This window comes from Etheostoma cragini, chromosome 20 (assembly GCF_013103735.1).
Source record: "Etheostoma cragini isolate CJK2018 chromosome 20, CSU_Ecrag_1.0, whole genome shotgun sequence".
Classification (NCBI taxonomy): domain Eukaryota; kingdom Metazoa; phylum Chordata; class Actinopteri; order Perciformes; family Percidae; genus Etheostoma; species Etheostoma cragini.
The window spans coordinates 10,652,843-10,676,590 of NC_048426.1; the positions used below are offsets into that span (position 1 = coordinate 10,652,843).

The 23,748-nt window shown below is 40.2% G+C and overlaps 2 protein-coding genes across 3 annotated transcripts; both read right to left on the bottom strand.

Moving 5' to 3' along the window:
• ptpn21 (protein tyrosine phosphatase non-receptor type 21) lies at positions 1-17,932 on the bottom strand. The gene is made up of 19 exons (XM_034859205.1): positions 17,610-17,932; positions 16,614-16,913; positions 15,247-15,416; positions 14,713-14,810; positions 13,441-13,508; positions 13,265-13,335; positions 12,995-13,082; positions 12,741-12,829; positions 12,066-12,153; positions 11,714-11,793; positions 10,614-10,674; positions 10,312-10,393; positions 8,288-9,813; positions 7,254-7,394; positions 6,000-6,218; positions 3,862-3,990; positions 3,538-3,772; positions 3,098-3,258; positions 1-2,073 (listed from the first exon to the last, which is right to left on the bottom strand). Exons 2-19 carry the CDS (start codon positions 16,791-16,793, stop codon positions 1,945-1,947), a joined length of 3,615 nt encoding a protein of 1,204 aa, XP_034715096.1. The 5' UTR covers positions 16,794-16,913; positions 17,610-17,932; the 3' UTR covers positions 1-1,944.
• On the bottom strand, positions 12,296-23,575 carry spata7 (spermatogenesis associated 7). Of its 2 annotated transcripts, XM_034859206.1 has the most exons (13): positions 23,324-23,575; positions 22,663-22,725; positions 22,455-22,544; positions 22,236-22,283; positions 21,657-21,760; positions 21,014-21,480; positions 20,843-20,888; positions 20,221-20,342; positions 20,066-20,116; positions 19,826-19,903; positions 19,647-19,704; positions 18,909-19,546; positions 12,296-12,589 (listed from the first exon to the last, which is right to left on the bottom strand). In XM_034859206.1, exons 1-13 carry the CDS (start codon positions 23,364-23,366, stop codon positions 12,580-12,582), a joined length of 1,818 nt encoding a protein of 605 aa, XP_034715097.1. In that variant the 5' UTR covers positions 23,367-23,575; the 3' UTR covers positions 12,296-12,579. The 2 variants fall into 2 exon arrangements, with proteins under 2 accessions (XP_034715097.1, XP_034715098.1); XM_034859207.1 differs by lacking the exon at positions 12,296-12,589 and having other exon boundaries at positions 18,293-19,546.
• Positions 23,576-23,748: the final 173 nt, after the last annotated feature.

The window sequence follows — 23,748 nt, forward strand, 5'->3', positions numbered from 1 at the left end:
TTTATTTCCAAATATTTATTCTTGGCTTAAAAGATTTTCTACACTTTCTTTTATCAATGGCATCTCATTTGTGTTCAATATAGTTTGCACATAGTCTTTACAATAACCAATATTCATAAAAGCAGAATTTTAAATTGTGTACATTAGGAACAACATACCTGTACATGACATTGTTACACTCTGGCCACAAAAACACTTTTTTTCAGTCTCCACACAAAGACTTAATCAGTATTTTAAAAACAAAACCTGAACCAAATTGATCTGGGCCTTTTAAAAAAGATCCAGTTAAAACATATCTACATCAGTTAAGACAGTTTTCTCCAGTTAGATCATTGCCCACTTGTCTGCCACCAACTATAAAAACATAAGGGTAAGACAAAAGAGAGACCAACAATCACACAGCCAAATTAAGTCTGTGGTTGTGTATTAAATATTTCAAATTAACATAGTTAAAAGATATTTGACTTGATGTTAACTTTGCCATGCCTGTAAGCATTTTTGTACAAGTAAACAACATAACTGGGCTAGCAGGGAATTGGAAAAGTGTGCATTACTAGTCAAAGGCCCTTTTTAACAGCAGGATGTCTGCACACTGGGCACAGGGACATCGGTCAATGTGGAGGACGCGAGCGGGACGGCCACCATACTGAGACAGAGGTGGTCCGGCCTTTTCACAGAGCACTTAGTTCCATCTCAATACTGTTAAAGGCCTCACTTCCCAATTTCTATGTCCTTACTAGTGACTCCCAGGCCCAACAGTCACAACTTAAAGAATGTTTGTCCAAATTCAGAAATGATGATCAATAGTTTCCAATCCTTGTGCGTCATGCAGGCATGTTTCTCAAATGTACTGAGATGGCATTAAAAACACATATCGCTGCATTGGATAACACTGAATCAAAAAATGTCTATTATGCAAAAATACAGTCCTTTCAACTTTTACAAGGCAGCTATTTAGGCACTTTGTCTTGACAACATATGTTAAAGTATGTTGACCTTGCTCAAATACAGCACTCAAGAGTTCTCATTATAAAAAAAGGATGAAAAATCTGTATAAAATTCATGTTCCAGTTTTACTCTTGCTTCTAAAACCGGCTCTGTAATTCCTTTTCTTTGCTCATTAACTATACATTTCTGGAACCTGTGCAATGTATTTCTACTTTGCATCAATCCAGTGTTTAACAGACCAATCCATCCCCCCCCCCCCCTCTTTGTGCACAGAGAATATCCATTTGTTATTAGTAGGTGCTGTGTTGTAGATAGATCTTAGGTTGTTTGAGGTCTTTTTTAAACATAAAAATTGCTCATACCAACACAGCCAAGCTACGAGGTATACATTAGCGTCATTCTGTTGAACGAAAATCTATATTCTTAAGTTAAATGCAGGGACAAGCCCCTGTCTGTACCACCACAGGCCACATGATAAAATAATGAAACCTTAACATGATCCAATCTGCTGTTTTCAGAGCCTTATCCACTCATCCATTCACTACAGAAATGTCCTTCATTATCAGAACCAATAGTTACCAAACAGCAATCCAAAACGTGACCTTTGTCAAATGAAAATACAGTTCTTGATACATATCTATATTATAGATTTTTTAATGCAGCTTAACATTGGTTTATTATGTACAGCAAAGTACTTTAAAAGTGCTGGGCTTCATTAAGCAATAATGTATGTAAAAAATAATATATAATACTGTTTAAAGGCAGGTCATAAGTCTTTATGCTCCATTTGGTATCACTTCATTCTTCCACAAGTCATTCCCGATTTAATACTTGACCAAACGGGGTCCACCAAATACCGACCGCTACAGTGAACAGATTCATACGGCTGCGTCCTCACAGTGCAGTTTGGCATAAACCTGGAACAGACTCCATGCTGCAATCACCTGTGATGGCTGTGTGTACTGTTTTTTTTTAAGTTTGGCCAGACAGACGTTCTCATATGAGCCTGGAGTTGCGGAGGTACTGGACGATGACCTTGTAGATGAAGGTGTACTGAGACAAGGTCTGAACCATCATCATTCTCTGACATCGCAGCTTAGACAGGAACTTTGGGACATCCAGCATCTGAAACAAGTCAGACTTTTAGTATGAGAGAGACAGAAGTGGTTCATCTAGGAACACAAACAACAAAGCAACCAAAGAAAGAAAACACCAGCTGAGGTCATAACTTGGAAAAAGCACAAGTACGCAGGTTCAACGTGGTATCATAACTTCGCACAAACATACACGTCACTTCCCTAAAGCAAAGTGGCGTGTTATCTGCAAGAGCCTTGAGCGAGCCGGGTGTATGTCTACCAGGGCTGAACGATATTGTGTTTTAGCATCAACGTCGTGATATATGCGCATGAGCGATGGTCACATCGCAGGATGTTGCGATGTTGACGCTCTATTTTGCTGCTTGATAGAAAAGTAAACTTTCAACGTTCTCCTTTTACATGATTATTACCGTCCGACCCTTCCCCTTTAACACAGGTAGCCATGTGGGCAACGTGTGTATATAATGGGATCCTTTTTCATTTTTATCTTCTATGTAGATGCAATCCCCTAACAAAAATCACTGCTGTAGTCAAGAATTCCCAAATAGAGCTACTTATGTCATCTTTTAAAAATTCTTTATTCTTTATTCATTTCACAATATACATATTGTAGGGAAAAAATATATTGCAATGTCAGTTTTTTCCAATACCGTGCAGGCTTAACCTCACAGTGTAAACAAACACGTGGCGTGTTATTGCGAGGCTACGGTTGGGTTTAGGAAAACAACAAACGTGGAAAATAAACATCACACTAGGGACGCAAAGCGAAGGCCACACGCAGGACACGATCCCCGCTCTCCTGGGTGAAAGTCCCGTGTTTTACTCATCCTGATTTTTGGCAGATTTTGGCCTTTTATACTCCTCGCCATGGCATCAATTCATACGCAATCAATTACCGTAAGTCAATGGAGGCCCAACGATGTTCAAAAACACGCTAAAAAGCCAGTATGCGTCTTGATAACATGTCAATAATGGCATACAAATTGGTGTGTCATACACATGCCGTTTCATGAGATCAGTCTGGCAGGTTTTAGTTTAAGTGAAGAAATTACCTCATTGTGCTCCAGACAGGCTATCATGATCTCAGACAGGATGACCACACCAGTCCTTCCCACTCCAGCACTGCAGTGGACCAGCACAGGTAGGTTGGTGTTCTTTGGGTCACTGATGCTGTTTGTGTGCCTCCTCACAGACTGGATCTCCTCCAGGTAGGCTGGACAAAGACGAGAACACTCACTTGAGATTGAATTAGGTACACAATAAATGAATACAGAAGTTTTTAAACAGAGTTTTGGAACATTTACATTCTTTTTTTAATTCTTTGAGATCATCTTCACTAGTTCTTTTAATTTCATTTAAAACAGATGTGTTGTAGAACTAATGGGGCTATCAGTGCAGCACACAACAGTCATATTTTCAGTCTTCCAGGTAGATATCCAATCATAAAAGCATGATGAATATAAAAGGACAAACAGATACAGCTCCCACTCACTGAGGAAGCCTTTGAAGTCCTCAGGACACCCGTGGTCAGGCCAGTCTGTGTACTGCAGGTGCCAGACAGTCCTCTCTTGGCCCGTCAGCAGGTGTTTGATCTTTAGCCCCGTGGTGGCGTAGCAGCCGGACTCTGTGCGGAACCGTGTTGTGATCTTGAAGCGACCGTACGTCACCGTGTTGTGTCGTGAGCCAAGTCTGGGCCAATACCGGAAGCTCTTTTCTCGGCCGCTCTCCTGAAGGAATCAGATGACGCACAAAAAGGTTAGGCCAGGGAATGAGGAATAAAAAAAAATGAAGTGCTGTAAATCTAAAATCCACGCACCTCTTCAGCAGTGACCATGGCGATGATGGAGACACCCTGTTCCCACACCATCTGCCAGAAGTCCAGACATGTGTTGGACAGGGGACCCTGCGTGGCAATGTAGCTCCACTCCTGTCCAGCTACTGTTATCTAATTGGAGAGGACACAAGGAGATTCTTTTTTTAAAGTCACCAGAAGGCCTGCACGATATTTTTTCCCCTGTGCAATTTTTAAAAAGGTAACATAAACAGACACACATTTGGAAATAATAAATCATTCTTGACTACTGCGGTGATTTTGTAGGGGAGTGCATCTACATAGAAGATAAAAATGAAAAAGGATCTTCTCTAATATGAACCATTCTTTGTTGAACTTTAATGCTTTACAAACACCAAAACAAGTAAGCATTGTGACTAACATTACTCTTCCGAAGTGATTTTGGAGAGGGAAATACGGTAGAAATACGCTGGTTGACTAGTATGACACCAATTTATTCATTTAATACTATCCATCCAGGCTAACGTGAGTGACAGTGACTGCATGTTGCTTCCTCTAAATTCCAAGTTGTGGCCAACTGGCGGGGCCAACTGGTTTGTATGATAAATCAGATCAGACCTCCATGTCACGCGCACTAGCAACAAACTCTGTGTATCCAAGAACAATTAAATGTGATTATGTTGCAATAATCAGGTGATTTAGTTTGTATTTGCAACATAAAACACTGACTACTGTAGCTTCACTGACTACCCATCAAAACTATGCACATCACGGTCGGCGCCAGCTGCAGCCTACGGTACTTTTCTACACACGGAGAGCTTCACTTCCCATAACAATAAACCCCGTTGGACTAACGTCACATACACAGGTTGCCAACATGGCTACTTGTCTTAAAGGGGAAGGGTCGGACGGTAATAATATAAAAGAAGTTTTAGCGTCGACATCGCAACGTCCTGCGATGTAACTAGCGCGCACATTGAGATGTGCCGCTCTAGTCACCAGAGCTAATAAGCAACTCCTCTAAAATCTGTGCTAGAGAAGCAGAAATACTAGCAGAGATATGATAATGAAGGAGCAGATGTGATTAAGGAACAGTCATTGTAACACCTCTACATGAGTAACATGCCCTTTACTGCTGTAATCTGTAGTCAAATGTGTCTTTAGTCCACAGAAGAGTTTCTGGTTATCATGGCTGGGTTATGGGTGGAATCATCTGCTATTGTTTTATTCCAAATTTAGTTTGCTTATCACAAGGAGCAATACTTAGCCTGTGTAAACAGTCGTATGTCTTCTGAGGAGTTAATTCTGAGAAAATAGTCTAGGTGACGTCAAGCTATCTCAGCTTATGTTTGGATGGAGACTACACATTCATAACAGATCCCTGTCTTTCAAACTGAAGTTTTGTAACCCAGACATGGGAATTTACTAAGCAGTGAGATTCAAGTGTGAACAAAAGTCATTCTTAGCCGTAATGCACAACTTCAGTTGCATTGAAATAAAAAGGTATCATCCTTGGAACTCCTGACTAATTTGTCTAGACCATTTTGCTTTAATCTGTCGCTCACAAGTCTGCCATCTTAAGACAAGTGCAAGGCTAAATCAGTAGAGAACCCCTTCAAAAAGTACTACAATTTTAAGGAGGGCATTCTTGTTTTCAAGTGCTTCCATTCTTTTGGTATGTCAGTCATGCACTAACTGTCAAACTCTGGGTTAACTCAAAAATATTTAGATTTTCTGAAGTGGTCGAGAAGCAGTCAGACAGCCCCAACAAATTCAACCAGACTTGATCTTAAATCAAGAAGGCTGTTGAGAAGCCGTTTTGTATAAACATTTTCCAACCTCAAGGATAAAAAAATAAATTTCCCAAGTCTAAATGAAAAGAACAGTATATTGTGATAAAAAGAAAAGTCATTACACCTTGGGTATCAGTAGGCTGTAACATTGTTTTAAAATGTGGGCCTTTACTTTGTGGTGAACATTAGATTTTGCCATTATTACTCTAAAATCCCCGAAAAAGGAAATGCATTTCAGCAAAACTGAGCCCTGGCTTAATTGATGACTACTTCTAGGTGTGTAGGTGTTTTGTTATCTTGATTATGTAACAAAGTCATGTACAAATGATTTGCAAAGAGATAATTATGATACAGTGTTGCAAAACTTACTCTAATATGTGATGCATTGATGTATCCTGTGTTGTTCTCTTTAGTGGGAACCAGCTCCACTCGGGTGTCATCATAAGGCAGGACGTCCTGGAAGCGGTTTTTGTCTCCGCTTTCTGGCAGCTGGGCGATGGTGCATTCCCCTGCTGGATGACGCTTTGGGATACTCTCATACTCTTTCAACAGCTCTCCCCTCTCCATATGCTGCTCCAGCTCTTTACACTAACACAAACAAGAAAACAGAAAATAGATAATTGCCATTGGTAATGCAGCCGACACACATTTTTTATAGACACTTAAAACGATGTGTTGTTTTGAGATGTACGCTATAATTTCCCAATCTAGTCAAAATTGAATCAGCAGTGATACTTTGCATGAGAAATGAAATTATGTTAAAATCCCTGTAAATAGTGGACAATAATACTTTACAGCATAGAATCACTTTTATGAGGGACTGATTCACAATCTGCCGCTCTTTTAAGCTTTACTTTCTATTACAGTAGTTTAACTTCCTATTACTGTAGACATGCTTGCCGTAAGAAGACATAGATTTCAGTGGGGGATAGTGGATACACCAAAATTGGATGCATAAGGACATAAAATATCTGAAAATTTCATTAAATTGATCCCCGCCTTTTAAAAACTATTTTTTTTTTTTTTTACAAATATGAAAAAATTGCAAATGTGTAGCAGCACTCAGTTATTTTTGAAACATGCATTATTATTGTTAAGACCACATTTTGTCTACAGCAGTGGTAATCTTGTGCATGATGAATAGACTGATGACATGGGGAGATGGATTTATACGATAAATAGAGAAGCAATCAACTACCATGTGTAGAAGTGAACTCTCAAACTACAAGTTTGTAATATGTACTTTAATAACCTACATCTGTGGTTGACAATTCTTGTGTCTGAGACATTTAGAAGAATGTACTGTATGCTTACAGATGACAACTTGATTATCTGAGGTGCTAATCATTTTCTATTGTGTCTGGAATTTACCTCCACAGTCAAAGCAAAAAGCATCAAGATAAACAAGGCTGACCAGTTCATGTGTTCACCTAATAGGAGGTTAATACTACCAACCCAGCCAGCAGCTCCTGTTTTGGGGATATTTTTTAGCCATAGATAAGTCATTAACAACATAAGCAATAACAAATCCTAATATTTCTTAAGTTGCAATTGCATAAACTACACATTTACATTGGTTTCTGCTGGGGAGCAAACCACTGACTAGACCAAAGAGTTACCTACCCTTTCGTCATTAGAGGCTCTTTCGGGCTCATCCTTGACCTCTTCGTACATTGGCTGCCTGGACACTGACAGGCCATTTAGATGGGCTACCTTCAGAGGGCCCATCTTCTTCACCTCTGACCTAGCTCCTTTCTTCATGCCCTGGTGTGACAACCGAGTAGAGACAGAGAAAAGTGAGGATGACTGTGTGAGCCTCGCAGTGAGGAAGTAGAGCCCAGCCTCGCAGGGTGTTAACTAAGTGAATGTCAACTGTCCGGTTTGACAAGGTAGTCCAACAGGATTCTTTCAATATGTGTTGCTTGCGTCATTCAAAGCTGACCACAGAAACTACCTCTGTTGATGTGTGTGCACACTCTTGATCTTTATGAGGCATAGACATATTGTGTTACTAAGAAAAAAAACAAGTACCAAGTGGAAAGCTGAAGTGCAACTGAATGATGTGATATGTTAGCAATAAATTACAGTAAAACTGCTCAACATGCTGAAGACATTACAAAGCTGCTTGCATAAAAGCTGCATTGCTCTCATGCATATTTAAAAGCTATAGCACTAGTTTCTGTCTTCCCCATGACGGATTCTAAGTTCTAATTCTAACAACAAAACTGTTGGCACTTCCAGCAGATACAAGCCTTCCGTGATCGTGCATCACCCCCACCCCCTCCTCCACGCAGTTGCTTGTTACCAAGGACACATAGGATCAAAACAACACAATGATCTTTTCAGAAAAGGTAATTATCTTCACCCGATTTTGTGCATCACCGGACAACACCAGTTTCTAAACACAGCCATACTGAGTTTTGTGGAGCTTATAGTCTTAATTAGCTTTGTAGCAAATCATTTGGCAATGGCTTGAATGTAACAGACATTAATATTAATAATACATTGATATAAAAAAAGTTAAGCACTAAAGCTTTAATGCAAAATATGATATCTCTCTGACATAACATGGGGAATTATTTTTATTTCTCATTTCAAAATGTTTATTAACTATTGCACTATTCAAATAATGTATTGTAATTGAGAATAGGACTCACCGGAGGGGGCAAACCTTCTACTGTTTTCTTCCCAGCTGGCACATCAGACACAGGCCTCTTCTTGAAGTCTTTCTTAGTCTTCTGCTTGGCCTGGCCACTCAGGTCTCCCTCAGAGACTGAGGGCATAATCCTGGGCTGCCGTAAATCTGACAGCAAGTACAAAGGTTCACTCTCCTGGATCAGGGGGTGAACCTTGTAAGTCAAGGAGCTGGTTATAGAGGGATCAAGAGAAGAGCCTATGGGATATGCGGGAGGGGGTTCTATAGGAGTCTTTTGCTGAGGCGTTAGAGATGAGAGAGATGTCAAGCTGTGGTGCTTTTGCGATGGCTGGTCAGGAACCTTCGCTGCTATTGCATCCTGAGAAAGTGGAGTGTGACGTCCGCTATCGTCCTCAAACTCTTCTTCACCACTACTGTGAACTAGCATGGTGGCATCTGAAAGGGACTTTTTGTGTCCATACTGCACGTCCTCACCCCTGTCCCCCCTGTCCTCTGTCTTTGTACGTTCCAAAAACACGTTGAGCTGAGAGCCCTGAGAGCGGCCTCCATGCAGGGCCGGAGGGGGCGTGGCAGTTTCAGCTGCTGAAGTAGACACAGTCCGCTCTATGACCCGCATCCCCTCCAGACTATGTGCTAATCCAGCAACCTCAATAGAGTTCCGCTTCTGAGCATGGTATGGGTGTCTCAGTGGGGGTCCGCTGAAAAGAGGCTCCGACACCTCTTGTAAAGAGTGGGCAACTGGCAGGCTATCCTCTTGGAAAGTCTGGACTGAGTGATGTACACGCCTCGTGATGATCAGGTCTGGGTTGCTACTGCTGACGTACAGGTGACGCGACAAGTCAGGTGTGCTGTTAGCAGGCCGAGGGTGGGCATATGGGTAGGGTGGAGGTGGTCGGTACACATGTGTTCTCATGATGTTAGGGGCTGGATACTCCTGTGCTTGTTGTAACTGGACATTAGTGAGCTCCGGGACACTAACTGCCCCCACTACGGGCCTCCTCTCTGTAGGGTAGGGATATGGAGAGGGACTGTGGAAGCTGGAGCCCAGATGGAAGGGATAGTGATAATGTTGGGCTGCTCCGCCATGCTCCCCTCTGATTTCTGGCTGGCTGTAAACTAGAGGGTCTGGTCTGCTGTAGGCGTACGAGTTCCCAATGTTCAGGTTTCTCATGGAGTGGCTCTGCCGATGTTCTTGAGACAAAAGCATCCCTCCTCCTCCACCCCGGTTCTTCTGACGCATCACTGACTCATAATCAGGAGTTGCCCGGTAGGAAGGTGGGATGAGAGCGCTGTGGCGATGCGAGGGAACATAGTCCGGCCTTGTGACATCGCTAGTGATAGAGGGGTTAGAGGACATGGGTGAGGGCTGATGATAGTGCTGGGGATTGGTTAGAGAGCTGGTACTGTGGGCGCTGTACACACTGCCGTTACGTAAACGCCCTCCGCTGCTGTATTCCAGAGGAGAGCAGTCCAGGCTGGTCTGGGAGTGGTAGTAATAACCGTTCTGACTGTTCAGGTACAGGTTGTCTGTGAGAGAGCAAATTAACAAGATATCCTAAAATGGGCAATGGATTACAATTACAAAATAATGCAATATTAAGTTGCAGTGCAGGCAATCAAAGACTAAACTTTTAGGTTCCCAGTTGCAAGTAGGGCTGGGTGATAAGGAGAAAATCAAATACCATGATATTTCTGACCAAATATACCTTGAAATCGATATTGCAGTGTTGACTTTTGGGGCTTTCACAAAATATTTACACAATGATATTTTTGATAAATAATCATCAGCGATGTGAATATAATGACTAAGTGGGTAAAGGCAAATAATAGAACAGTTACAACAGTCTGGTATGATCGGGAAATTCCATCATCTTACTGTAATGCAGCCTTTAAAAACAGGTAAAGACAACACTTATGCCATATTACAATATCCAAAATATAAGACGATATCTAGTCTCATTTCTCGATATAATATTGATAGATTGCCCAGCTCTAGTTGCAAGCCGACCTCTATACAGTAGTTACCTTGTGATGATGTGTAAGGCTCTGCGAAATGACCATTGTAGTGCATTTGTGGAGGTGGCACCATGTATGCCTGAGGCTTTGGCTGTAAATCAACAAGAGAGGGATTCAGTCACGGCTCATATGATCTGAATACTGCCCGAGAGCAAGAAAGAATGAAATATAACTTTGTGGTGACACACCCTTAGAGAATGATTTGAATATACATCATGTGCTGCAATGCAAGCCAGACAATCATCAGGGAACTAAGCAAGCACACAAAATGTGAAAAGTATTTTCCGGGTGAACGTGAGCATGAACATTACCAGAGATATTCTAGTAGAGGATCTCCGTCTGACTGGGTTGACAACTGTAGGCTGGGTTTGTCTGGTGGGAAAACAAATGTCGGTCAAAAAAGATGACCTGACCCAATAGCACTACTAATTCCAATACCTTACTATGTCCTTTTGTCACTAAACTTTGAAAACGCAAACACAGCAATGTCCCGAACAGGTCCATCAAACTTTAAAATTATGCTCAAATCTTCCCCAGTACACCATGCAATGATTTTTTCTAAAGTACACCAGCAAGCATGGCGTAATGGACAAGAGTTGTGCGATGTTTTTTAATTTTGATTGACTTGTATCTAACAAAACACGGCAAACTTAATTGTTTAATGTTGTCTTAACACATGAAGTTAAACAAAAACTAAATAAAATAACTTCTAAGCATAGAATATTTTGATCTGGAAATACCTGATTAAAGCAGATACTGAACAACAGATTGTAGTTCAAAGATTTAAAATGAAAAATGTAAAAACAGTGCCTGTTCATCTTTATTGTACACACAAAAAGTGTTGAGATTAAAAATCCCTGTGGATTTTACAATGCTTTCATTTTTATGATTATGATCCCTTTGGCTTCATCAAAACAGAGGCAATTCTTAATAATAAACCAAATATTAGAGTTTACTAGGATGAAAAGTCAATACATGCTTCACAACAGTACATGTAGTGTACATGTTGTGTACAGTACAGTAGAGAGACGGTTTGCTGTAGCATTGTTGGCTAGGTAATCAGAAAGGAATGGGTGTTGGCACCTGCTGGATAGCCATACTGTAGGTGGTGGCTGACAGTGTTGCTCACCCCTTATTTAAAGGCAGAGAGGGACGAGAGAGCATTGGAAAGCGAGGAAAGGATAGAGTAAGAAGGGACTTCTGGGAGCCCTCAGAAGGCAGGGGGTCACGCTCCTCTCTGAAGAGGAGGATAGAGTGAGGCTACACCAAAGAGAAGACACATGCACGAGACGACAGGGAACAAAAAGACAGGAACTAGGCTAGACATGTGTACACACGCACACAGACACACACACACACACACACGCACACGCACACGCACACACACAGACACCCCAACCCAAACACTTACAGGCTACTCTTGTTAATCTTATAAAACTTGAGTCTGGCCAGACACATCCGGCACACATATTTGGAGGTTTCCATGTCTTCCTACACAAAAAAAGAGAAGGAAAATTATGACATTGTGAAACAATTGGTAGAGAGGTAATGTTTTCAAATTGTTTTGATTTTATGACACACGCATGCATAACATACCCCAGCTACAGCCACACCCACACACAAACATAGGTGCATTGTTCAGCCTAGCTGATGGTAAGCTCCACAACGAAAGCAACTTCTAATTTAGCTAAACCCAATAAGAGACTGAAATGTCCCATGGGGATGGGTAGAGAAGAGAAGGAGCAAAGGCAGCCGAGACTTACGGTCTGGAACTGGACACTCTCCTCTCTGTTGGCTAGCTCCAGGACAAAGAAGGACCTGTTGTGACTCATGTGGTTAATTTCATTCCACCTACACAGCCAAATAAAGCACGGTGGCGGAGAGAAAGGGGGGGGGGGGGGGGGGGGGGGGGGGGGGGGGGGGGGGGGGGGGGGGGGGGGGGGGGGGGGGGGGAACACATGATGTCATGGCAGTTCCGAAACGTTGCATTTTTAAAAAGGCTGTGGAACTGATTTAACAACTTAAAAATAAAAATCATACATGTGTGGGAGTCAACCAAAAAGGTATCAAGTACTCATTATGGTATGTAGATAGATACCGTTTAGCAAAGGTCAAGAATGTACATTTACTCACTTGACTTACAATAATAAGAATGCTCCCAAATTCCTTATCAGTTTAAATCAGTCTACCTGATAATTTCCTCTTGGGCAATACTCAGGTCTAGAAAGCATTAACGAACATTACAAGAGACAAACTCACCTAAAAACAGATGTGAGCTCAAAACTCACTAAACTGACAGAACCGTCTGATCATTACAATTACTGCCACAATTTACCAAAGCTTTTACTTTTTATATTTAGAAGTAGATCATATTTCTGGACTTTGTGGCATTGCTGTAACAGTCAAAAAAACATTAACCAGTTTGTTTCTAGACTTACCTAAATAAAAGAAGCGGCCTGCCATTTTTGTGCTTGACAAAGATGCCATCGAGGCAGGATCCCATGGAAACATCTGTGCCTGTACTATCCTGTTTAGATGAAAGGAGAGGATAAAGACATGCAGAACAGTCTTTCAGGTGAAAGAATCCAGACTGACAATATGCAGCTTACAGGTTCAGATTCTAGTTAGCCAATGTCATACTCTGTCAACATTTGGTATGTTGGGGATCGCAGGCTGGACCTCGTAAACCTACCTTGGCTTGATGACTTTCCTGGCCATAGCCTTCCATTTTCTCCACCTCCTGCATATACAACATCTCTGCCTCTGGGGCTGATAAACCCCTGAACAAGACAAAAATATGACCAAAAAAACATCAAAACCCACAGACCCTACATTAAACATCAAGGCCGGAACAAAACAAGCAAAGCAATACATAAACTAATGTAATGTTGATTAATGTCTGTACAGTTTGTCTGTTGACAAGAGAAGAACAGGCAGGCTGGTTCTGAGAACACCTGCTCACCTGAAGGACTGATAATGAAGAGCCACTTTCTGAGTGGCCTCTTCCAGGACTCGCTCATCCTGAATCCAGTCCTGCAAAGAAAGAGTCAGGTTCAAAATAATGCTGGTATTTAAATTCAAATAAAGATAGCTGCAACATTTGTCGTGTAACCTGTTGATAAAAAAAGTAATCCTTACAATAGGGAACAGTGCAAACTTCTGCAGGAACTCCTGGGAATCGTATCGATTGAAGTCTCCAAAGTCAGCTGTGGACAAACAACACAACACAACAACACTTAATGGTTAAATACAGCAAGGCATAGGCCTCCTCTGCCTAACACACTGCTCTCTGAATAAACTATTACATGTCCATTTCTGCATTTAGTACAAGGGCAAACAGACATTGAAGAATTGCAGAATGGTTTAATGCCTTTTGGAAAGCTACAGTGCATGATGACAAGATTAACTAATTTTAGGAGAGGGGCCTGTTTGTTAAGAAAGGGAATTGCTTCAGCGTCTGACAACGTGGAGGTCCAAAACTGTTACTAGCCTTAGGCTGCCTGCTGGCAACATTTACAACTATGTTGAGCATTCAGGCATTAGCACTGCTCAAAAGCTACAACTGCCCTACATTCCAAAATACCCTAGCCAGGGGCAGAAAATAGAAACTACACAACAACACATTTACAGCACAAATGCAAATTTGCATGACAATTTAGCAGTGACTAAATCTAAAGGGAACTTTGTCTTTTTCTTCTTCTTCAAATGTAAATATTGCATGCTGGTCAGTCATTTGAACATGGCTGCAGCAGTAAGTGATCTCAGCCGCTCTGCTATGCCAACACCCAGGCCAGTAAGTTGCAGAGCCTGATATAACTTTCCCTGCAGCGTTTGAGATTCTTTTGGCTGGAGGACATGTCAGGGCTAAAGTTTATGAGAGGTAAGTTTATATTCACACAAAAACACACCCATGACCAATTTAATATGCTGGGATTAGGTTTAATTGTGCTTGTTAAGAGCAGGTTTGAGATGAACTACTGTGAGCAGCATGCAACACCATTTGTTAAATTCCAAATTAAAGTCCCATTTTTCTAGCTAACATTTTATTTTCTCCTGCACTGATTGAGATTAAAATGCAACTATTTGAGAATCAATAGACTTATTGGAGTTACACCCTAGCCTTAGTAAACCTGCGGTTAAGATAAAATAACTCAATGAACTGACACAAGCCTCCTGTCCAGAAATCATAGTAATTAACTATTGTTTCCAGAAACATTTTGAAGATGAGATGAAAGGTTTGGTGTTTCAGAAGCCAATATCATGATTCATGGACAATTGATGAGTAACTGCACCAGTAATTACTTTGCATGGGACTTAAAGCTGTCACTACAGAAGGATTTATGCCAAGACACACCAAGCTTGTCAAACAGAACTTTCTGTTGCACGGCTAGTATCATACATTCATATTACCTTGAACTGCCAGGCTAGCTAAACGAATAGCTTGTTCTAGTGAGCATGAGATCCTGCCCTCAAGAACATCCTTCTTCAGTTGTAGGTAATACTGATATCTGTGGAGACAGAGAGGGTGACTCATGAGTCAAAAATCGACAAGCAGCCACCAAATATGACAACTTTGGTCAAGTATACAAAAACAGCTGAAAAGTCATTACTTAACAAACCTTGTCAAATGCACTAGTGGAAAATAACTTCTGACATATTCCTAATATTATTATTTAATATTTCTCTGATTGGATTTAAGTATTACAAGAGACAGATGGGGAGAGGTAAGAAGACATCGGTATAAAGTGTCATCTGGTTCAGGGGGTACAACTGTGCATCTAAGCTGCTTCATCAACTTCCACAGTAGGCCACCTTAACCCGGCCATAGCTTATTTACAGAAACAACGAACATATATAACTGTTTGACTGCCACTGGTGGCGATAAATTGTCCCTAAGCTAATAAGCTTAGACAAAAATACATTGTGTCAATGATGGAACATCACCTTGTGATCTCCTGTTGCAGTTGGGTGACACTGGGTATGTAAAACACGACTCCAAAGTAAACGGTGGGCTCCAGCCCATACTTGTCCAGCTGCTTTTTAAGTGGCTTCTCCAAGTCAATCCATCTCTGCTGGTTCTGCTTGTTGAAGTACCACAGGCTGAAGTATGTTATCTAACATGCAAGAAAAGTAAGCACAAGCATTACACCTGAACCACGCTGTGATCAAGGGCATTTTCAGACAACTTGTATATTTTGCACAATCATTTAAGTTATACTATCTGTAGTCAACTAAAATGAACGCACACTTACTTAAAACATACTGTATTTTACAAATTAACCTTTAGTACAAAAATGCTTGACTGCTTGAGATCAATATTATACATCTCCTGTTTGATCACTTAGTGCACACTTCTCCTACATCATCTACATAACATTAGAAACATAGAGTATGTAGACCTGAAAACTTAACCACTACAACATTCTCTAGATGTATAGGCTGTTGTCAGTCCCTGTTCAGTCTTGGGACCTCCTGAACATCACACAATGAAAGTAACCCCTATAGACTTGCTAGTTACCAGAGACAATTCAGATGAAAGAGATCTATGATTTGCAGCCACTTTTAAACCACAACAAAATAACTTGCCAACTTAACTGATTTACTCTAGATAGCATTTGTTAGCAACTATGATTACCCTTTCTACCAAAGACTGACTTGAGAACCAAAATGCACAAACAAACCCTGTGACATCAAAAACAAACAGTATGGTCATTATCCTCTGCGTACTAGAAAAACTCTAAATGAGTGTGGAAACCTGTCAGACAGACCCATGACAAATGAAGCCTTGCTACGTTATGCAGCAAAATAAGCAGAAACTGTCATTAAGTGCAAGTTCCTAGGCCAGATTGACTGCATATTCAGCAGTCTTTACTGTTGATTTGAGGTCCAACTGGAAATGACAGCAGGTGGGTTTCACTGTGTGGCCTTAATGACCAAATGCAGACATGAAGCTTAGAACATTATTCTATACTGAATAAGAACTACTTTTCTTGACCGTTATTGTTGATGCTCTGGGAGAGCTGCCACTTCTGTTGAAGAACGAAAATTTCAAAAACATACATGTTTGTTAAACTATGTGATGAGTTGGTTACATACATGTAATTACATATTAATATAGTGTATGTAATTGACTAATTCCTAAATCATGTTATAAGAAGGACAAAGACTATGAGAACTGGTTATCTCAATTTCTGTGTCCTGCTTACCAGTTACTGGTAGGAATGTGGCCAAAAGACAACCTTGTCCTCGTGGTGAGTCTCAAAAAAGTATAGAGAACAAACAGCAATTGTTTTGCATGAAAACATACATACCTCTCTTAATTCAAGTCTCTGAGCAACTGCCTCCAAACATTCCTGTCCAGTGCTCTCCACTGAAAGAGTAAACTCAACAAACTCTCCATTGAGCAGCTGAATTCGAGTGACAAGACAGCTCTTGCTTGACACAGTATACCTTCGAGTCCTTTTGAGTTTTAAGCCAAATGGCAAGGGCATGTTTCAAACTTCTTCAGGAGGGAGCTCTTCACTTAGTCCAGAGAAATGACTCCCTTCGCTGTCCCCTCAACAAATGTGTGAATGTTACAAGTCATGAGGTTCATCATCAGACAGACAGATCTGAAAAGTGAGACAAGAAACATCTCAATACATCCCCAAAACACACGATTCACAAGGGGAAAAAACATTTTGTAACTGTTTTTTTTCCCACACCACGCTATCTCGGATTTGCTACCAAAGCGTTAACGTTAATTTCTTAAGTCTTTAAAGTTTAGCTACACTCTGGGGGGAAAAAAATAAATCTCAAAACAAATTTATGGACAGCAATATGTAGTAGGCTAGCTACCTGACATGTGTAACGTCAATTGACGGTGTTTATAATACGGGTTGCAAGCCATTTTTTTAAGATTGTGGTTAACGTGAGATTAATCCCCTTCAGTTAATAGTCTGATCCAAACACTGACAGGAGCGACCTGATTTAATACGCAGTAAGCTAACGTTTTTGAAAAATCCCTGCTGCATCTCAAACATGCATCCATTTTATTACAATTTATCGACGTTTTAACTTTGTTAGCTAACTAACTCAGTGTTACTCAAATTCAAGTAAGTTTTTTCCAAATGTATGACACAGTGCGGACTGACTTTAGCTATTTCCATTGGTAACGTAGTTAATATCTCTTTAACAGTTAACTAGCTGCTGTTGTTAAATTAGCTTTAACGCTAGCATGCTAACTTACGTTCCAGTAAATAGACGACACCCTTGGGAAGCTGACGTTGCCGGTAAATATTTTGGGCAAAAAGGTTTAGCTACGTTACCGTTAGCCACTGGATGCAATTTAGAAGTCCAACTAGAATTTGGTCCTGAAAGATTCCGCAATCGAGTTCGATGGATAACGCTACTTTTTACGTATTTATCGGAATAAGAGACAGACAATTAGCCTGTAGTTTGTTTGTGGATCAAAATTAACGTAGCACCCATGCCTCTTAGTCCAACAGTTCACTCAAGTTCCAAGCGTGTTTCGCTTCCTGGGATTGGAAGAGCAACAAGCGTATTCAGTCTACATCCGCGGCTCTAGCTCTAATATCTCTCCTTAGCAATTGATAAATCCCTGACTTACATTGGACTATACTATGACTTTTCAACAACTCCATACAATATATGGTTTGGTGTACTTCTTTAGACAACCGCTTATAAAAGCATTGTAGTGCCTCCGTGGCGGAGGAATACAGGGAGGTTTTCAGAGCCATGACATCAGACAGCTGGAATGCCGAGTGGTGAAAATGCCAGAAACGGGACAGCTGCTTGGAACTGCTGGCTGCTGACCTGTCTGTTTACCTTTTACACTGACTGGTGGCTGTAATCGCAAACACAGAATATTGTGCAGTGATTAGAGATGTTCCCCTCTGCATTGATCAAATTGGGTAATAATGGCGTACTTGTTTTGCTGCTAGTTGAATATATATTGTAGTCTTAATAATCAGAAACCAGCATACAAGAATCAGAAGAATAGAAAATGTATTGCAATTGTAAAGACACTTTCTGGTGACAGTCATCTCCTAATAGCTACATCTCATAGGCATATGTGTAGTCAAACTCACTGTAAAATGTACAAGTTTCTTTACAACAAAAGTGTTTTTCTAGATATTTGAACATGTAAACTACAGCTTCACCATAGTTAAGACTGACTGGGCAAACAGGAATCCACTCAAACTAAAAGGATACCACTTATTCCACACATCTGACATCAGTGTGGTGCTATGAACTATCCTATAAAAATTGCTAATCATTTTAGTTACCATGGGCAATCATTTGGAAAAAGTTTAGAGCATTATTCTGGAGCTGTGTGTGCCCACTTTACAATATCCCAAATAAGATATCGCAAAACCCTGTTTGCTTGTGTGAAAATATCATTGTGCTTTTGTAAAAAGATAATCTGACTAGAACTACAACACCAAATTTGTGGGGTTGTTAAAAACATGGAAAACACAACCAGTTTCAAATAAAATTTACAAAACTATACTTTCAGAAAATGTATATGTTCCGTTTCTTTCTGAAAAAACATTAACTTGGTAACAAAGGACATTCAATCCCTGAATACAAGAAAAACTTAGAACTCATCACTGACAGTGGCGGTGATATTTGTATGTTGCTCAGTGGCAGGCTCCACATTGTTGTAGTGTATATTGCTGGATACATGAAGCGACTCTGACAATCTTCTCCCCAGGTCCTCAAACTCTTTAGATTGTCCATCATAACTGACTGCAGCTTGGTCTTGATGAAATCCTTCGTCACTGGTTATAGTGGTGTATTGTTGGGTTTCATGGCTGACTTCTTTGTTTATCTCAGTTGTGCCTATTTGATTTGGATGGTCCTCTCCAGTGATTCCTGAATTATCGAAAACAGGCTCTCTGTGCCAAGGAGAGCTAGTGGCCATTTTCTCATTGTCATCTTCTCCATCCTTTTCATTTGTTTGGGTTTGTGAGGCAGCAGTCGTTTCAGGAGAGCATAATGGTGTAGACCCCAGTAGTGGAGCCAAATAATCTGGCGTATCACAGTATTTAATTAGTGACGCATAAGAGAACAGGTCATTGTCCTTTTTGGTCTTCACTTGTTTCCCACGGGATTCCAGATGTGGTAGAAATGAATCAAGCAGAGCATTCTCATTTTGTTCAAGCTTTGAACTGGGGGTAGATGTAATGATTGGCGCTTCAAAATCTTTACGAAGCACTTCCAGAAGGTGGCGCATTTTACCCTAAAAACAAACAATGCAATCAGATGCATTAGAAGAAACTGAAGAGTCCTTTGTGACTTGCCTAACCTATTTGGTATTCTGCATAAAGTTATATACTCACCACATCAAGCTGATGCCGATTCATGTCAATATGGCGCTTTATCACCCGGTCAAGGAACCTTGCAGAGGACACAGACAATAACTCTTGAGGTAGTAGACACTAGCCACTGTAAATATCTTCAAGTTAACAATGCATAGGCCGTAGTCTTGTAGTTCATAGAAAAGTAAAACATGACAAACCTGTCAGAGATGTGCCCTCTGGACAATATATCCTCTGTTACAGCAGAAATGAATTCAAGGTACAATAATTCTTCTTCCCTGTTTAACAGATGATAATTATTCACTTCACAGAGAGATTATTGTAAAGGGTTCTTAAGATTCACAGAAGCATCACACTGTCAAATCCTTATACACCTGGCAACGGCTTTCTACTATATCAATTCAAATCTCTACAAAGATTAGACATCAAAGAGAACTTACTCTGCAGATATACTCTTCATAATGGGAGATGTTCCGCCTTCTGATGAGACCCTAAAAGAGCATGATTCAATTATTTAAGAATATTACACAGAAAATACACAAGGTGTAACATTCTGCTGAAAATGCAACATAGTATTTCCACTTCATGATTTCACCTGGATGAGGAGTCAAAGAAATCATGGTCTCTGCTCTGGTTTGCTCTACGCTGTTGTCTAGATGCTGAGATATATGTGCCATTGAACTCATCTTCTGACCAATCGTGCTCTGTATTAAATCCCTGTACACAACAAAAAGGAGAGTAAAATGAGAAAATATGGTTAATATTGTCAAGGCAGTCTTATGATCACATTTTTAATGTGGCTGTAAACATTCCAGCTCTTTATGGTTTAAAGGGACAATAAACCACAGAGATTACTGACATTGATCAAGACCCACTATTTTTCATTGTCTTTATTTGAATACTGTACCACAGTATGCCATCCAGTTCAGTCAGTGTGGGTAATACTAAACCTGTTGCATTCAACTTTACTGAACTAATTATGGAATACCAATTAAAGGCATGAGTATGTTTTTAGGCCTTAGATCATATCTTACACGCTATAGGTTAAGTAATTTCATCATCAATGATGTAAGAAAAAACATTTGAAAATGAAGCCAACCACATATAATTAAACAAAGGTCAGTCAATAAATTGATTAACAAGAAAGGTGTTGACTCTGTATTGTTAGACACATTAGAAAATATATCTGAATTATCAGATTAAATCCTCAAAAATACCTGAGATGGCTCGTTACATTCCTGTGTGCATTCCTTGTTTTTGGTGCTGCGTAAAAAAAAGATACAATTATTTAACACATTAGAGTACTGTATTGTAGCACAGTGAGTGAGTTGTTTTAAAGACATATCTATTGCTTTCCTTTGAGACTCACTGAGATGTTTGGTAAGTACCTTCCATAATATGTATCCTTTCGCATCAATCTTGAGTCAGTGCAATCTTGAGTAGGTTTCCTCTGTGGTGCTCTGTAGTAGCGATACTGTGACAGGTATGAACTCTTTTCGGATTTCAGGGTCTTAGGTGTGAAAGATTTATCTTGTGTAAAGTGCTGTGAATGTTTCTGGAGCAAGTCTCCGCTGTATGTCTTCTGAACAGGGTCTTGGAAAGTCTTGTAGCCACTTTGATCTCCTGAAGCTCTCAGTGAACACGTTGACTGTTTTCTGTGTGAAGTCGCCTCCGGGCTGCGGTATTTCATTTCTGAGGCTGGGCGAATGTGTTGAGAATGGTTCTGAGAACTGACTTTATACGATGGATAAACTGTCTCCTTGGCATGGAAGGAGGAGTTGAACCTTGGGCTGGAGACTGTAGAACTCCTTGAACAGAGGTAGGGGCTGTCGTCATACGGCACAGATAATCTACTCTGAAAAGCAAACATGTTTTATTGAAATAATGAAGACTTTGCATTTATAAAAGCCTTTGAACGCCTGTGATCACCAAGTTTTCTAGTCAGGCAAAGCAATGGCTTCTGCATAAGACACGTCGGCATCATATAAAGCAATGGAAATCACATCATGACATGGTAACATTATTTCTTACCTGAGCCGAGGGGCAGGAGGCTCTGCTAATCCTCTGTGAGAGAGAGTGGGCTGACTGAGGACGACCCCCTTTCCTCAACCGCTCCTGTCTGATCTGGTCATTGTCTGTAAAAAGACTGACTGCACTTAATTGTGAGGCATGGGAGGGTCAAGAGAGCATACGAAGAGAGCATTACTTTTTCCATTAAAGATGAGTATGAGTTGTACCCTGTACTCAAATGTGACGAGTCACTATATTGCATTATTGGTTAATTAGGCTACAGTCAGTGCACTTATTGGACTCTGCCTGTACTATGATTCATGTCTTCCTGAACTACTGAACGATGGTGCAAAGTGGTGTTTACATAGAGAAAGGTCTTTAATTCTGATTACTACTGAGACACAAACACCTGATTGTTAGGGGTTACAGTTAAACATAATTTAAACTAATTAGGATGTTATTACAACCATTTTGGCTGTGTTAATTTGAGAAATGTATCAGAAAATGTGCCCAGAAATGTAAGGTACCTCCACATCTCAACAGTGAAAACGTTTTTTTTAGATGAATTAGTTATTTAACATTTAATACTCGTGAACTCACATTTCACACTGTGTGTCAGGCTTTTGGGTATGGATGCATCAATGGCAGCTGTGGAACAAGGCAAAAAGGCAGATCACAACTGATTATCAACCGAAATACTATGCAACAGAGATACAAGTTTTAACCACTTCAACATATAAGCATATTATGTATGCAGAAGCTTAATTAGTTTGGTCTACTAAATGTCGATGTAAGATCACAATGTAACATGTAACACACCTTTGGCTGAGTAAACCTTTTTATAATGAGACACCATGTGGTCTTTAACAATGGACTGTGTTATCATGCTGGAGGAGCGAGGGCAGAAAGCTGAAAACAAAAGACAGACAACAACATAGAGTACACTGTAAAATGAAGTTTTAACCTTACAAATGGCCAAGACTCAGTTGACTTATTTGTAATTTTATTAGCACATATTTATACTTACGGCTACTTTTTAAAGTCTGTCCTTTCACACCAGGGATGCACCTCACTCCAGATGAAGAACTCCCTAAATGATCATAGAAGGATATGGGCAGGTTGACTCCCACAGTCAACTAATAGGAAAAACAAGTATGTGATGCAAACAATAAATACATCATTTTCAAAAGTGTATGCTTTTAATCAGCCTAAAATAAATAAATACAATTGGTACTTTTTGTATTTACTTATTGTAATTGTAATATATACTTTTGTAATTGGTTACATTTTACTTAGATCTGAGTTTATTCATTTTTTTGTTGTTGTTGGTTTTTTAGCTAGCTAGCTAGTATCTTTTTGAAAATAGTAACGAACACGGCAAAATATCGTCTTTATCTAAATGCCGAAATAAAGTAAGCTAACAAGTTAACCTTAAAACATCGTGTTACAATTATGTCTTGGATATGTATTTAAAGTTTAGCTAGCTAGCTTAAGTCTTCAGAACAAGCAATCAATGTGAGTAAAAGACGATTCTCTACATAGACTTGAAGCCACAAGAGTGATACACACTCAGCATGAGTTTATCTTTAGATAGCTGCATAAGCACAATTTGTTTCCTGCTGCAAATTAATTAGCTAGCAGCTAACTCACAGCTAGCTAGCTAATGCTAATAGTATTTTCATAGCTACCTATTCTCGAGTCCATGGTAATGTAATCCTTAGCGTATCCCATTTTCCTCAGAAATACTCTGGGATAGCGACGGCAGAGGTTGTATACATCCAATAACTCTTACAATGTTCTTAACTGTAAACATTTTACTGTTGAAAGATAGTTAGCTAATCAAGTAACGTAAAGGTAGCAGCCTAACATGAGCTTATAAGCAGATGAGCGGCGAAGCAAAGCTTCACCGTCGCCATGCTGGTTGCTATGATTGCCTTCGTCATCACGCTCATGCGTAAGGAAAGTCACCCCACATACCACCCACACGTTCATGTGTCCATGCCATCAATATATAACTATACAATCTGGTCTATGGCTATAATCCATGCCCTCAATACATCTAGACAAACCCGCACCTAGGAAAGTCAACTGAAATAACAGCATGGCAAAAAGT